Consider the following 14,221-nt stretch of genomic DNA (forward strand, 5'->3'; position numbering starts at 1 on the left):
ATTGAACTAAAACCCTGCGGGACCAGTTGAGTGCCAAGTCAACCACTCTACACCCGAGCTCTGCAGGCACTTTGCTATGGCTTTAACGGGGTTTTTAAATCCATGGCCAGGGTTCGTTACATGACGTCATCGCTTACAGCTGTATCCCAAAGAGTATGCGTGGCGTATTAAAGGCAAACACAAATCATTCCCAATTAAGTGGTAAGCAGCGCAAGCACAGCTGATTGTCAACTTTCAGTCGTTCAAATTTTTTCAATATATATATATATATATATATATATATATATATATATATATATATATATATATATATATATATATATGTGTGTGTGTGTGTGTCCGTGTGTGTGTGTGTGTGTGTGTGTGTGGAAAGGACCGATGTCATCTCTTTTGCGTGGTTGGGGGCTTGATCATCCGTGGCCCGGAAAGAGAGTTCTCGGGCCAGAGCATGAACGCGCTGATTACCAGGGATATTACCTGCCTTATTAACCATTCTGTCGAGAGAGGTGACTGTGGCAAGAATATTATGGGTGGCCGGTGTCGCCACACCATTGAGGCAGTGGCGGTATGCAGCCTGAGGATCGGTGCAAATTTCGGCTATACCTTTATCAATGGTGGAGTTGGCCGGCGCATTTCTACTGCAGAGGCTGTTCCTTGCGCCTTTGCAGGGAGAATTATTTCGGATAGTGACAACGGCCCAAACTCTACCAACTTCGTAGGCTGCGACTTCCATGAAAATATTATTTTAGAATTCTTTGCCGCATCGTGCGAATTTTTAGTGTAACTGTTCATGTGTTGTATTACCGATGAAGTTTACATATACAAATAAACTTTTTGTAAACACAGAGGGATCGCAAAAGGAATTGAAAGCGAACTTATAAAAAGGTATAGCACAGCACCTGCATGGCTGCAGAAAAATCCGTACGCAAGCCGTACAACGTTCGTTAACTGTATGATAATAACAATTGGTTTACAGGAAAGCAAAGGCGCAGCATCCGTCACACTTTTCTGCAGACACCTGAACCACACCGTAAGGCAAGGGAGGAAGGTCGGAGACCATTTAAAACAATTCTGCCGCCTCAATCGGAGGATTATTTTGGATGAAACCAAGCACAAAGCATGCCCCTGTCTCATACCTTGTGTTCGTCTCGTTTGCGCTTACATTTCTCCCGTAGGACAAAGCATGTGCGTTGTTGAACCATTTGTTGCGTATTAAGTTTGACAGTGGTGGTTACCTGGTTCAGCCGCGCGTTAAGAGAAGCCAGATCCGTCTGTGAAGGATTTGAGGGGTGAAAGATACGAGCACTGACTTTGTGGTGAAAGTGTGGTTTTTGGTTGTGCCATCTGTTGTCGCTGGAGGAAAACGCCACGACAGAAAAACCGCTGATGCGAGCAATGCGAGCGGTTAGATCAGATTGCGCCCTTCTACTCATTTCGTCTGCTTCAGCTAAAGCGCTTTGAGTATTTGTCGGCCAACTCGTTTCAAAGAGTATCAATAACGATTTGGTGACTTGACGTTGATTTGACAGTAAAACATATTTTGCCCATTTTCAGGTCAATGTTTCTATCGTCTGCTTTCATGGCTCGCTGTAGCAACAGAAGTCATTGCGAAAGTTTGGTCCGCATTTTAATTTCAGTTGACATTCTGATTTGTGGGACTGAATGATTTTCGTCTCTTCTGTACATGTCGTCTTTGCATCGTACCCCTGAGGTATGTAGAATGGCAATGTGGTGATTTACACCGCCAAAGAGAAAGCGGCGGCTGTAGAATAGCTGAAACAATCGGACTCCATGCGCAATGTTCGCAAGCTGTTCAAGCTGTAGCTTCGGCGACGCCTACTTTCTCGTCGTGCAGTTTCCAGATGGTGGCACTAGTTTAAAGAAACTGTGCCAGCCAGGAGGTAGGTTATGAGCTATAAGAACAAAACGCACTGCGACATCGGCGACGCATTCAAGGGCGAATTCGAATGCGATCCCGTATGACATCCACCCATCCTGGGCGGATGTTTGACGTGCATTCATCAACCGTGAGTCGAGATCTGAGATACAAGTAATGGCTGCCTTTCAGCGTGCAGATGCACCAAATCCTGGCCAGGCAGGTAAAACCATACTTATTTCATTTTCCAGTCGTGCAGCGAATCGCAGAGGACAATGGACGCTTTGATTCCTTAGTATTCAGTGAAGAGGCAATGTTTAATCTTGACGGACATAGAAATAAACAAAAGACATGTTTTTGACCGATGAACAACGTTCAGTTTATTTGCACGAAAGCCTCAAGCTGCTCAAGCATTGTTGTATAGTGTGTAATTTGATTTGAAGGAGTAATCGGCCCGCTTTTCTTTAAAAACACAGTCACTCGCAGTCACTGCTGCGTCGTACTTACACCTTCTGAAAGACTTCCTGCCGAAGCTGGTGAAGTGGCACATACAACAAGCAATATGCACTTTTCAACAAAATGATGCCCGCGTGCACAACGAAGGTAAAGTGCCTAAGTGATTGGATGAATGGTTGTCTGATTGTTGGATGGTGCGAGGGTAAGCCAATATGTCGTGGTCACCAGACGCGTCAGAGTTAGCTGCCGGTGATGTCTCCGTGTGTTGTTAATAAAATCAAACGTCTACAGAGGTGGAAGCCTCAGCAGTATAGAACAACTTATTAAAAGAGAGTTCGCCACAATAAGGAAAGATATGTAAGCTGTAGTGTTTGACGAGCAGGCTAAGATGCTGCAGCGGTGTTTCGACACTGCAGGCGGCCACTTCGAGGACTGAGCACTTTCTAGCACAAACTTGCTGCCTGTTAATGGCTCCACGAATTGCGCTGTTCTCCTCCTTGACGACTGGGTATATAGCGCCATGCAGTGACCTATTATTGTCGTTTTTCTTTCAGCTGCTGAAGTATTCCCTTTGGGATAGCGTAGCACGCATGTTGAAAGCATATTACTATTAGGTCGCGTAACTGCTCCTGTGCTGAAAATGTATGCTAATTATTTTCATTATGTATATTATCATAAAAAATTCAATAAAAAATTGTAGAGATGATATGAGGCTTACACTCTCGGCACTAAGGGAGCACTAAAAACCACGCCAGAGACGAAAAGACCAGAACGGCGCGTTACATTCTGTGCACGCGCATTGTTCGACTGTGGTTTTTCTGTCATGGCGCTTTCCTCCAGCGACGACAGAAGGCGTCACCAGTTACCTTTGCCGGAACCCTGAAGGTATCTACAGGCGGTTCTGGTTTCTGATGATGAGCGGCAAAAAACGGGTAAGGACCACTGCTAAACTTAATAGGCAGCAAAAGGGTCAACTACCCACCAGATTTGTGCGCTGCTGCACGGCAAATAAGCTTCCGGATGAGGCAACCAAATTTTTCATATCATACCTCGGATATTGGAGATCGAAGATCTGTAGAGGTCTCCAATAACGGTGCAGAATCTATACTTTACAACCGTCTGCACAATGAAGCGCTAAAGAAATTGAAACAAAAAAGCTATAAAAAGGTGTAGCACCGGCATCTCAAGCAGATCATACAGCTAAGAACAGAAAAGCCTTTAGCGTTCAATAGGTATGTCAATAACGAGGTAAAGAAACTCAAAGGAAAGTTGTACCTAGCCTGGTGTGCTAGAATAAAAACCCAGTTGGGGGCACCGAAATCTGAAGCAGGCCCTAAAAATGTCTTCAGCTAAAGAAATATATAGAACGGGGTTAGAAAATTGCTACCTGATATCTTAAGAAAGCCATAAGGTGAAGGATAAAAACGTTTACAGCTGGCCATAGAGTATGCTAAAACCTGCAGTACACAGACAACCAAACGTCCACAAGCGAGGTTAACGACTTCTACAGCATGGCCTATACCAATAACTAAAGAATGCCATAGGAATGGCTTCAGCTGTTGTTTAGGCGAAATGCTTATAGCAGACCATTCAAAGGGTGTTCTGTACCTGACCATAGGATATTTCTGTATGGGAAAGATAGCTTATGCGGCAAGACTCTGAATTTCCCATTCAGAAATGTACACAGAAACTAAACTGCCAGATTTAATTTTTATCCGATTTCTTTACGCATCTTTAGGCTCTTTGCCACAAATTTTTATTTCGGATCGAGATTGTTTTCCATGCATACAGGAGTGCTGACAAAGCCTGGGAGCGTACTGTTAGTACTAATGGGGTATCACTCATTAGCATTTAGTAATAAAAAGAAAAGTAGAAATGAAGTGAACAAGTGATGTGTCAAGCTGTATGAGAAGAGAAACCCCTGGAGAAATTTCTCTTGATAAGGCTGCCAAAAAGACGTCTACGCTTTAGTACTGGGCGTTGCCAGAGAGAGCTAGATCTGGAAAACAATGTTTTGTTACGACAAGTACACGGTAGTGAGATCTGGCAGGGTACGTTTCCAAGCTTAATAACTGCGGCTCTTTGGGCACTTCTAAATAACAGTATCTTAGAAATGTTGTGAATACATTTTTTAGCACTAAAATGTTTATTTGGCCTTTTTACATACGTTCTTGAAAGGGCACAAAAGTGCTCTCTCGAATGACTTACTACTCATCTAGGCTGAGCATACCAAGGGTACGGTGGCATCGGTTGTCCAGGGGGATATGGCCACCATCCACCAGGTGGCTTTGGCCAACCTGCCTCTTTGCACTTGTGGAAACGAACGCATCTGCCATAGTCGTTGCGGTAATAGCCTTTCTTGCAGAAGCATCCGCTACGGCAGTCTCTTGTACAGCGGGGTCCCACTTTTGGCTTCTTACACGTGGCCTCCGAGCAAGTGCTGCTCACGCATTTCTTGTAGATTTCGTTTGATCTGCACCCTAAACAGCAGGATAAAATTCACGCAGGCATCAAAATGGATAGGGGTAATTTGAAGCTTCGCAAACATACTGTATGGTGAGGAGACCCAAAAATAATGAACAGGAGATTTCATCCCGCTGATTGTATCCCGCTGCTATTACTTACGTCTGCCACACATGATATTGTAGTCCTTCCAGCATTTTCTTCGCGTGATATATGCGCTGTTTAGTTGTGATCATGTCGCAACGTTCGATTTTTCTTCTATAATAAGGGGTATTGTCTACATTATTGCTAAATGTGGAATAATCAAGTAGTTGAGCTGAAGCAATTACTGAAATAGGGTAATAGTACGTACTCCTGCGCCCAGGCCAATGCCAAGGCCAATGCCCAGACCAGTGTCCAGGCAATTCCTCAGGCCACTGCTCGTGCCAGGACCCAGGCCATTGCTGATTCCAATGTTCAGGATCTGGATGCTCCCAGGATCTCGGCAAGAGGACGCTGCCGGGATGGTCAGGATGCCCATAAGCTGGTCGCAGTTCTGCGCTTGTTTTCAGAATAAAAGCACACGTGGTAACCCAAGCAAGAAAGGCCACTGTGGCCATGTTCGCTATGTTGAACCGGCGTTCTTGATTTCAAGTATTTATTTGATCAGCATGTCCTCTCTATTATCAGCAATAACAATACTTCAAAGAAACGTTTTTTGTTTTCGTGAATACTGCTTAACATTGAAGTGTCGCTCCTTCTTGCTAAGCTATAGCTGGTCAATACCATTTTGTTTCTTAGGCCATCGGACAGTGTTCAATGGCTGACACCGCAAGTGTACACTAAGCAGCCATCATTTTTGTGTGCTTCGCGCCGCCTGTCGCCGCTACAACAAACTCTGTGACATCACATTGTCTCAGTTCTACGCAACACTTATGAACTGTGTAGAGTACACAATAGATTCTGTGTATTTTGCAGCTAGGTGGCGGATCGTATTGCGACGAGGAACGACTTGAGGTGAGATCCGGCAGCACCACTAAGGCTTCGTGAGTGCAGCTGCAATAGATTCGAAAAGAGAGAATTGTTTACCTAACAATAGTGAATGCCCAAAACTTCTGTGCGAATCTTTTCTGTTGATAGTCGAAAAACCCCGTTTTTTAAATTGTACTCATCTGTTACCACGAAGGTCGGGCGCCCTTGAAAGGAAAGCCTTTCTGCAGAATATATAAGGGACGTAAAGTTTTTGCCCTGCAATCAGACAACTACAACTCCCCTTTAGCGCGGCGGGGGCCCGAACTCTATTCAAATCAGAAATTGTTACGCTATTTATGTGCCTCACTTGCAAACACATGCCATCATTTGAGTCCTATCTTAACATATGACAAGTGCAAGGAATCGCAGAACTCAATATTTTTTTACATAATAGTTCTACACCAATTGAAAAAAAGTACGAATAGGCACACCGCTACAATGATTTTAGCACGCTGTCTGAGGAGCACTAGCGCCAAGCTTCGAAGAATGACGTTTTAAAGCAAGGTCATCAATTTTTGTTTGATTCAGCAAAAATAATGAATTCACACCAGGCTTCAACATTGAAAGAAATGTTAAACTGTTTATTGTTTAATCAGGAATAGCTTCTGAACAAAAATTGTGGTATTGTTTTATTGATTGTTGACATGTGGCATTTCAATAATGAATATATAGTTTTTCTTTTCCGGGAAAGAGGCCGTTTCAAGTTTATCATAGTAGATCAACTAAAATTATTACACTTCCATACCAGTCAGCGACTTGAGGCAATTAAATGACTGAACTATTTATACACTCATTGCCAATTTGTTGAGTTAAATATTTATGTAATACACAAAACCATTTTTTTTTTCAGAAACCGCTTATAAAGTTTGCTTGTAAGGACAGACCAGTAAACTACACCTCATGGAAAATGTTCTACCTTCTTCATTTCAACTGCGGACATAAACCGACGGTGGTGCACCTAAGTATACTACGCTTTATTCTTGCTCCCGGTAGAAACAGGAAAATGCGCTCATAGCGGGGGTCGTTGGTGTCGTTCTGCTGGACGCTATAAATACGTGGTGGTTTTCTGAAAATATTGTAACCAGTAAAAGACAGAAGACGCTGATGGGACCAGTATGGCACCACGCTACACCAAACTTCGTCCTCGTTTTCTTCTGTCGCAGACACACGGCACTGCCCCCCTCTTCGGAAGCGGCGGCTCGACGCTGGCAGTGAACACAAACTGGGTACACACAGGATGAACAGGGAACACAAAGCTGCACAAAAAATTGTCACTCCCTTTCATAGTACATCTCCAGGTGATCAACGGGAACTTTTTCAGTACTTAAACGCCAGCGTGGTGAGAATTGTTGATCACGAGGAACAACTTCCTAATTTACGTCAATAATAGGCTGAAGGATCTTGATGGGCAAAAATAACAGCTAATTAGCTTTTGGGAGAGTCCTTGACGGCGCACTGGTGTCCAGACCCACACAAGCTCACCAGGCTTATAATGAACGTCTCGCTTTTGGAGGTTGTTCCGACTGGCATCGTGGTGTTGTTGGCGTTGAATACGACACCGTGCGAGCTACCGCGCTTCCTCAGATCGTTATAGAAATATACCGACGTCCGCATAAACTTTGGTGGAATCGTCGCCGGGATCTATGTGTAGCATAGCGTCCAACATTGTGGCGACGGGACGACCGTAGACCAGCTTGAATGGCGCAAGACGCGTCGTCTCCCGTTCAGCCGTAATGTGGGCAAGAGTTGCATACGGAAGAACTTCATCCCACGTGCGATGGTCAATTCCGACATACAATGACATCATCTGCACAAGTTTTCTATTGAGGCTTTAAGTCAGTCCGTTCGTTTGCGGAGGATAAGCAGTAATGTTACCATGATTTGCGTGAGTTTAGATGGAAGAGAGCATGAATTAGTTCGACCGCAAATGGCTGTACCGCAGTCCGTAATAATAACCGATGGTGCACCGTGGACCAGTATGATGGTCCTGAGAAAAAACTGGGCCTCTTCAGTAGCAGTTGCACGGGGATGTGGGTGGGTCTCGGCATATCGCATAAATAGCCCGTTGCCACTACGATCCATCTGGTGCCTGATTCGGATGTTGGGAAAGAGCCCAGAATATACATTCTCACTTGCTAAAAAGGGGGTCTGTTGGTGAAAGTATCGCCTCAAGAAGTCCTGCAGGTTTCAGTGGAGGCGTTTTCCGCCGCTGGTAATCTAGGCAGGTCTCCATGTAGGGCTGGACTGAAGGCAGCAGCTTAGACAAATAGTATTTTTCTCAAATGCGTGTGAATGTTTGCGTGGCGCCTAAAACCCTAGCTGAAGGCTCATAGTAGCAAACATTCAAAATTTCCGCTCAGAGGTCGGATGGCACAGTACAGAGAAAAATTTCCTTGTAGTACTAAACGTTTCTCTTGTGTACGACAATGCTGCGAAGGCTGTAGGAGCATACACCCCGGGCTAATGTACATAGAACAGTGACATCAAGGTCTTCGAGATGCTCAATAAGTGGGCATAAATCGAAGTCAGCCCGTTGGCGCTAAACAATAGCGGGGGTCGTGGCTACAGGAAGAAATGGAAAGTCGCCTTCGGTGTCGGGCTCGGTAGTATCAACAGGTGCACGCGGCAAGCAATCGGCGTCGTTGTGCTTGCGGTCGCACCTAAACAACCTTAATGCTGTATTTCCCCTTTGCATGCCGTCCGAGGGGTCGTCAGGTCGGCTACAAAGAATAAGGAGTGGCGGCCACTCACAACTCTAAAAGGGCGGTCGTACAGGCGGTTGGAACTTGCTTGTCGCCCAAACTACCGCTAGACATTCCTTTTCCATGGCTGAGTAGTTTTCCTCTGTTTTTCAAAAAGAACGGCTCGCGTACGCTATAACGTTCTCAATACGGTTTTGCCGCTGAATGAGAACGGCGCCGATTATATTAGTGGCAGCGTGGTAATCAAAATGGCCAAGTAAAAGGTTGCCTCAAGCTGCCTGCTAGTTCGTTGTAGGCATAATTTTGATCAACGCGCCATGCAAAAGGAGCGTTGTCTCAGGCAAGAAGAGTAAGAGGCTCGGCAATCGGTGAAGAATTCTCTAAGAAACGCCTGTAATAGGCACAGAGCCCCAAAAATCTTTTAACTTACTTCTGGTCGGTTGTTCGTGGGAACTGTTTTACACCGGGAGTTTTCTTGGGGTCCGGTTTCACTCCCTCAGCACTAATAGTATGGCCAAAGAACGCGAGCTCCTTGAATCGGAAATTGCATTTCTGTGGTTTTATCCTGAGTTAGATGTAACGAAGTGCCTGTAGCACCGTTGTGTGCTGCTAGCACCATTTTCAGATTTTGTTTATTTTGCATTGTCGATGTTTTGCGCGTTTTCTTTTTCGAGCGTCTGCATGGCTCATCCCTTTTCTCGTCTTCATGCGTTTTTACTCTTCTTAACCTCACACTTGAGTAAGTGCAGGTTCTCTGATATATTGTTGGCTGTTTCCAGCCTGCGAATCTTTGTCTGATGAAGCCATGCGTTGAAATCACTCACTAAATCACTCACTGACACAATCTCTGACTGACTGACTGACTGACTGACTGACTGACTGACTGACTGACTGACTGACTGACTGACTGACTGACTGACTGACCGACCGACTCACTCACTCACTCACTCACTCACTCACTCACTCACTCACTCACTCACTCACTCACTCACTCACTCACTCACTCACTCACTCACTCACTCACTCACTCACTCACTCACTCACTCACTCACTCACTCACTCACTCGCTCACTCCCTCTCTCACTCACTCACTTACTCACTCACCCACTCACTCACAAACTCACTCACTCACTCACTCACTCACTCACTCACTAACTCACTCACTCACACACTTTCTGTCGGTCAATCGGTGGACCGCCGGTTGGTCAAACAGACAAATCGAGAATCTTTAAAGGTCAGTAATGCTTACGACTAATAAGGGAGTAATTACAACTGGCATCCACTCAAGCCCATTCATATGGCTACAAGGGCTACACAGGGTTCTCAGGAACTTCTCAGAACAAATCTACTCTACTTTGGGAGATTTCTCTAAATATTTGACCAATGCTGCCGAGAATACTACATATCGGCGCATAACACAACTTATCCCGACGAGCGAGAAAAACAAAGAATAAAGAAAAGAGCAGAGGTCATATGGCTGGCTGCATACGCTGAGCCTGGACTACGGCTGATACTTCATCTTCAGCGGCATTCAGCCGTGGCTGTACTCTCCGCTTTTGAGATACATTCTTGCGACTAAGGTAGACAGAGGCTGTTTAGATTCAGGTTGTATCCTAATTCCAAACACACATATTTCTAGGTATGTCTGCATACAACTTGGTGCAGCTTCCAACTGATACAGATCCTGCTACCGCGTTGGGTCACGTCATTTCAGCACAGTCACCACCAGCTACCAGTACACTAACGAACTCGCTGCCTATATACCATGGCGAAAAATGGTAACCAATTACAATTTTATTTCAAAAATTTGTAGTGGCGCTATTTTCATGTCTACTCTGCAGCAATTTTAACTTTTCACGCCGCAAATTGTATTTTGGTTTGTTTACGTTGGTGCTTGGAGAAAAAAACGCAGTGTCTTTCTAGCTTCTCGATGGACACCTACACATACATTTAACGGCATACGATCAGAGGCACATATGTTATCGCTTTGCATTTTTATCGCAAAGTATCCTGTAACCTGTTAGAGACTTGCTAAATGAGAAGCAAAATGACATGTGCTTTTCCTGAACTCTCCACGGAGAGCGCTGCATAGGAATGTTGGCACGACTTCTTGTGTTGTTAACTGATTTCTATTCAGTACACCTGAAAGATTATCATTTCCTTGCTTCTTGCAGAAGTGCGCCTTACAAAGACGAAACCGGGGCCCTTACGCCATCGCCTGTAAAGGTGGGCGATGCCCGTACCGGTGCTGCAGCTGGAAGCATTCTCTTATTCTCGGCGTCACACCTTCTGGTATTAAAATTATTCCTAACATTGCTGCTTTGTCATGCTTTCTGCTCTAGGTAGTCATTAAAATGTAAATTTCCCAGAGAGGGTTGGAATTTCAGCCGGAAGTCAGCAGTACAATTGGTATCGCGATTCGGACGGTGATTGCTTCGCTGTTCAGTTAGTGGCCGAATTATTGTGCAACATCGGGCACACTGCGATGAATAGCTTGCCTGCCGTACAGAACTCAAGAAAAGAAAGCGGTTACAACCTTCACAATCTCTTGAAGCTCTTGATTTTGACAATCATTCGTATTCTTTACTTGATTCTCATGACTGAATATTGCTTCTGCACGCCCAAGATTACAAACTTGATGGGATAACACATGCCTAGCCTAAACCATTTCGCAAACGTGCTCGCTTATAGGCCGTTATATCTCAGAACGTTAGACTCCTGAAAGTTAGCATAAGATTCGGCTGACGTACTCTACATTCTACAGCGCAAATTGATTGTTACTTCGTTTTGCTATTTAAAATATTTGTGAAGAGCAACGAATAGCTAGACGACTGCTTTCCTATATAACATAAAGAAAGCGCAGCGATTTCTTATATCGAAATCAGGAATAACTACTGTAAGTAATCATTTATTAAGAAAAAAAATGTTTTCATATGCATGAGTCATCTGCAATGGAATCCCACCCGTGTAGTTGTTTCATATTGCGGAGAATGTCAAAGACGGCGCCCAGAAGCGATGCATGTTTAGAGTAAGTTCCTTGTAAGAGGCAGGTTCGTTTGGTAAGCGATCAAGCTTAGCGTCATTTGTTCTTTTGGGTGGGTTGTCACGAATGAAATAGGCTGGAATATTTATATAACAGAGATACACTGCGAAAACAGCTAGCTGTTTATTTCACCACTTTTTACGTAGACAGAGAAGACGACAGTGTAAAACTGCTCTAATGAATGCTCCTTATTCCTGTCTAGGTTGACCGTACGCTGGGTTTTGTGATGGGAGATGCCGCATTCAGAGCGCCGATCGGTGGGCGTGGCCAACTTTCGCGTAGGCACTGGCGCCAAAGGACACAGTTGCCCCTCGAATTCCTGTGATATCCTTTCTTGCAGAAGCATCCGCTTCGGCAGTCCAAAGTGCAGAAGGGTCCAACATGCTTCTGTTGGCAAGTGGCCTCCGCGCAGCTGCTTCCCACGCAATGCTTGTAGACTTCGTGTCTTCGCCAGCACCCTGCACAGAGAAATTTATTTTTTACGCGTTATAAGGATGCCTCATACTCTACGGTTCCTGCAATATACTATCTGCAACAAACTTACCATAACGCCAGCCAACAGAATACGTACAACGCATTGCAGGTTCCAACATTCGATTCTTGGAATTATACAAAAGGGCTGGAGGCACCACATATGCGAAATAATAAAAGGAACTGCAACTGTAATAAAGGAGCTGTAAATGTTCAGCGTATAGCACACGTGCTTCCCCCCCCCCCCCCCCCCCCACCCCCCTCTGACCAGCTGCCACTTTACATGTTGTGAGCAACCTGAAACAACTTTCTTCTGATCGGGACATGTTCACATTGGTGAGTAGGAAAATAATGTTTCACTACATTAAATGGCCACGTACGTTCTTCGCCAATTTGCTATAATATATATTAAACACTGGTATTAATGAGACGAAAAATATGTGTAACTGTATTCTTTTTAAGGTATAGCTACTTATTGCAAACAATGTGAGACCGCAATAGGAGGTGCTCATCCAATGAGGTCGTCTAGCCAATGGCCACGACTAATTGCCACAACATCGTGGTGAATCTGTTATCTGGCGCTAATGCTGCAAAACTACTAATCTATGCGATATCGTACTACCACGTACAACGTCCACGGCGAAACAAGAGCCAGTCGACACGATTGCCTGGATAGGCAGCTAATTTATAGCGGTACCGTGTTGGCCAACTTCAGCTCTATCGAACTATAAGTATTTTCAGTATTACATATTTTCTTCCATGTAAGAGCTTGTACGGGTTAAATACAAAGCTGCAGTAGCAAACCATGTCTTAGAGTAGACATCTTAAGCCATTGCAAAGTTTGTTGTCAAGCGTTCTAATTATAGTATTTCTTAACGAGAAAAAAATTTACACTCTCAGGTGCGCTTAACAATACCTGTCTACATACTGATAAAGACAAATATCACCAGGGTTTGTCATCTAATAACCAGGCTGGGGAAATTTTTCACTCCTTTGATTCTCCACCTTAGAGGCCTCGTTTGATTCCGGACAAAAATATAGAGAACATTCAGTCGAATAATATTTTCAGATAAAGTGTCTTATACATGCACACCTGCCAGTATAAAGTTTTATATAACCAATATACTTATTTTAAAGGAAAAATAACTATATCGATAGTATGCTATGTACATGCAAAGCCAGCCCATTCAAGTTTATCGACTATGCAGCAGTCTCTTTTACTGACATAATCTCGTCTCAATTTTCGTCGGCTACTAAGCTTTTCATAAATTCTTCTGCGTCCCGCCGGGGTGGCACAGTGGTTACGGCGCTCGACTGCTGTTCCCAAGAATGCGGGATCGAATCTCTTCCTCGGCGGCCGCTTTTCCATGGAGGCGAAAAGCTAGACGCCCGTGTGGTGTGCGATGTCAGTGCACGTTAAAGAACTTCAGGTGGTCGAAATTTTCGGAGTCCTCCATTAAGGCGTCTATCATAGCCTGAGTCGCTTTGGATGTTAAACACCACAGACTAAACCAAACTAGACTCTTCTGCGAAGGCACTTGAACAAGTTTGATGCACCGAGGTAGCGATTCTGTAGAGCTTTCTCAAAGTTGTAGATTATCAATACTAGTCGCACCTATTTTGCTTTTTCCTTTTTTTCACATAATATTTGTTCAGTATCAACAGTGTTTGTGCAAATAATTTAGACAAAAGCGCTGCATCTTCATATGAGGGACAAGCGAATAAAAGGGTGTCCACTTCCCGAATAGCCTGTAAGCCCTGAGCATAGCACTTGTAGGCCCAGCTAAGGAGTAAATCTGAATTTGCACCGGGGCGGCAATTGAGACAATTCTTCGTTATTTGTTGAGATATGTCACGTCAGCTGCTATAAAGTGCCGTGCCGAAGAGAAAGGATGCTGGAACACCCACCCTTTCATTCGGCTGTTCCTTATAAGGTGAGGCCACGGCTTTATGCAAACTGTTTAGTAATATGCACCGGATCTCCTTATAATGGGCAGGTACATACAAGGATATTTACCTGTCAAGCTTTAACTCTATGAGACAGAATTCTTTTTAGCACCTGGAGAGACACATCTATACCAACACACGGACCTTATGTCAAACACCACTGCAGGCAAAATCCTGATTATTTATTGCTTAGCTAGGCCAACTGAACGCTATGCTCAGGGCAAAACGCCGGGCGTTTTACAATTCAGGGCT

The 14,221-nt window shown here is 44.4% G+C and overlaps 1 protein-coding gene across 1 annotated transcript in view; it reads left to right on the forward strand.

Annotated features, from left to right (window-relative positions):
- Positions 1 to 14,221, forward strand: part of LOC146189922 (putative sodium-dependent multivitamin transporter) — a 94,765-nt gene that overhangs the window by 66,465 nt on the left and 14,079 nt on the right. The window contains exons 17-21 of the mRNA XM_084605383.1: positions 3,173 to 3,264; positions 5,160 to 5,279; positions 5,753 to 5,791; positions 11,754 to 11,808; positions 11,892 to 11,944. Of these exons, the coding sequence (XP_084461509.1) occupies positions 3,173 to 3,264; positions 5,160 to 5,279; positions 5,753 to 5,791; positions 11,754 to 11,808; positions 11,892 to 11,944 (359 nt within the window). The remainder of the gene's footprint in view (positions 1 to 3,172; positions 3,265 to 5,159; positions 5,280 to 5,752; positions 5,792 to 11,753; positions 11,809 to 11,891; positions 11,945 to 14,221) is intronic.

Source organism: Amblyomma maculatum, chromosome 5 (assembly GCF_055883805.1).
Source record: "Amblyomma maculatum isolate TAMU_Amacu chromosome 5, ASM5588380v1, whole genome shotgun sequence".
Lineage (NCBI taxonomy): Eukaryota > Metazoa > Arthropoda > Arachnida > Ixodida > Ixodidae > Amblyomma > Amblyomma maculatum.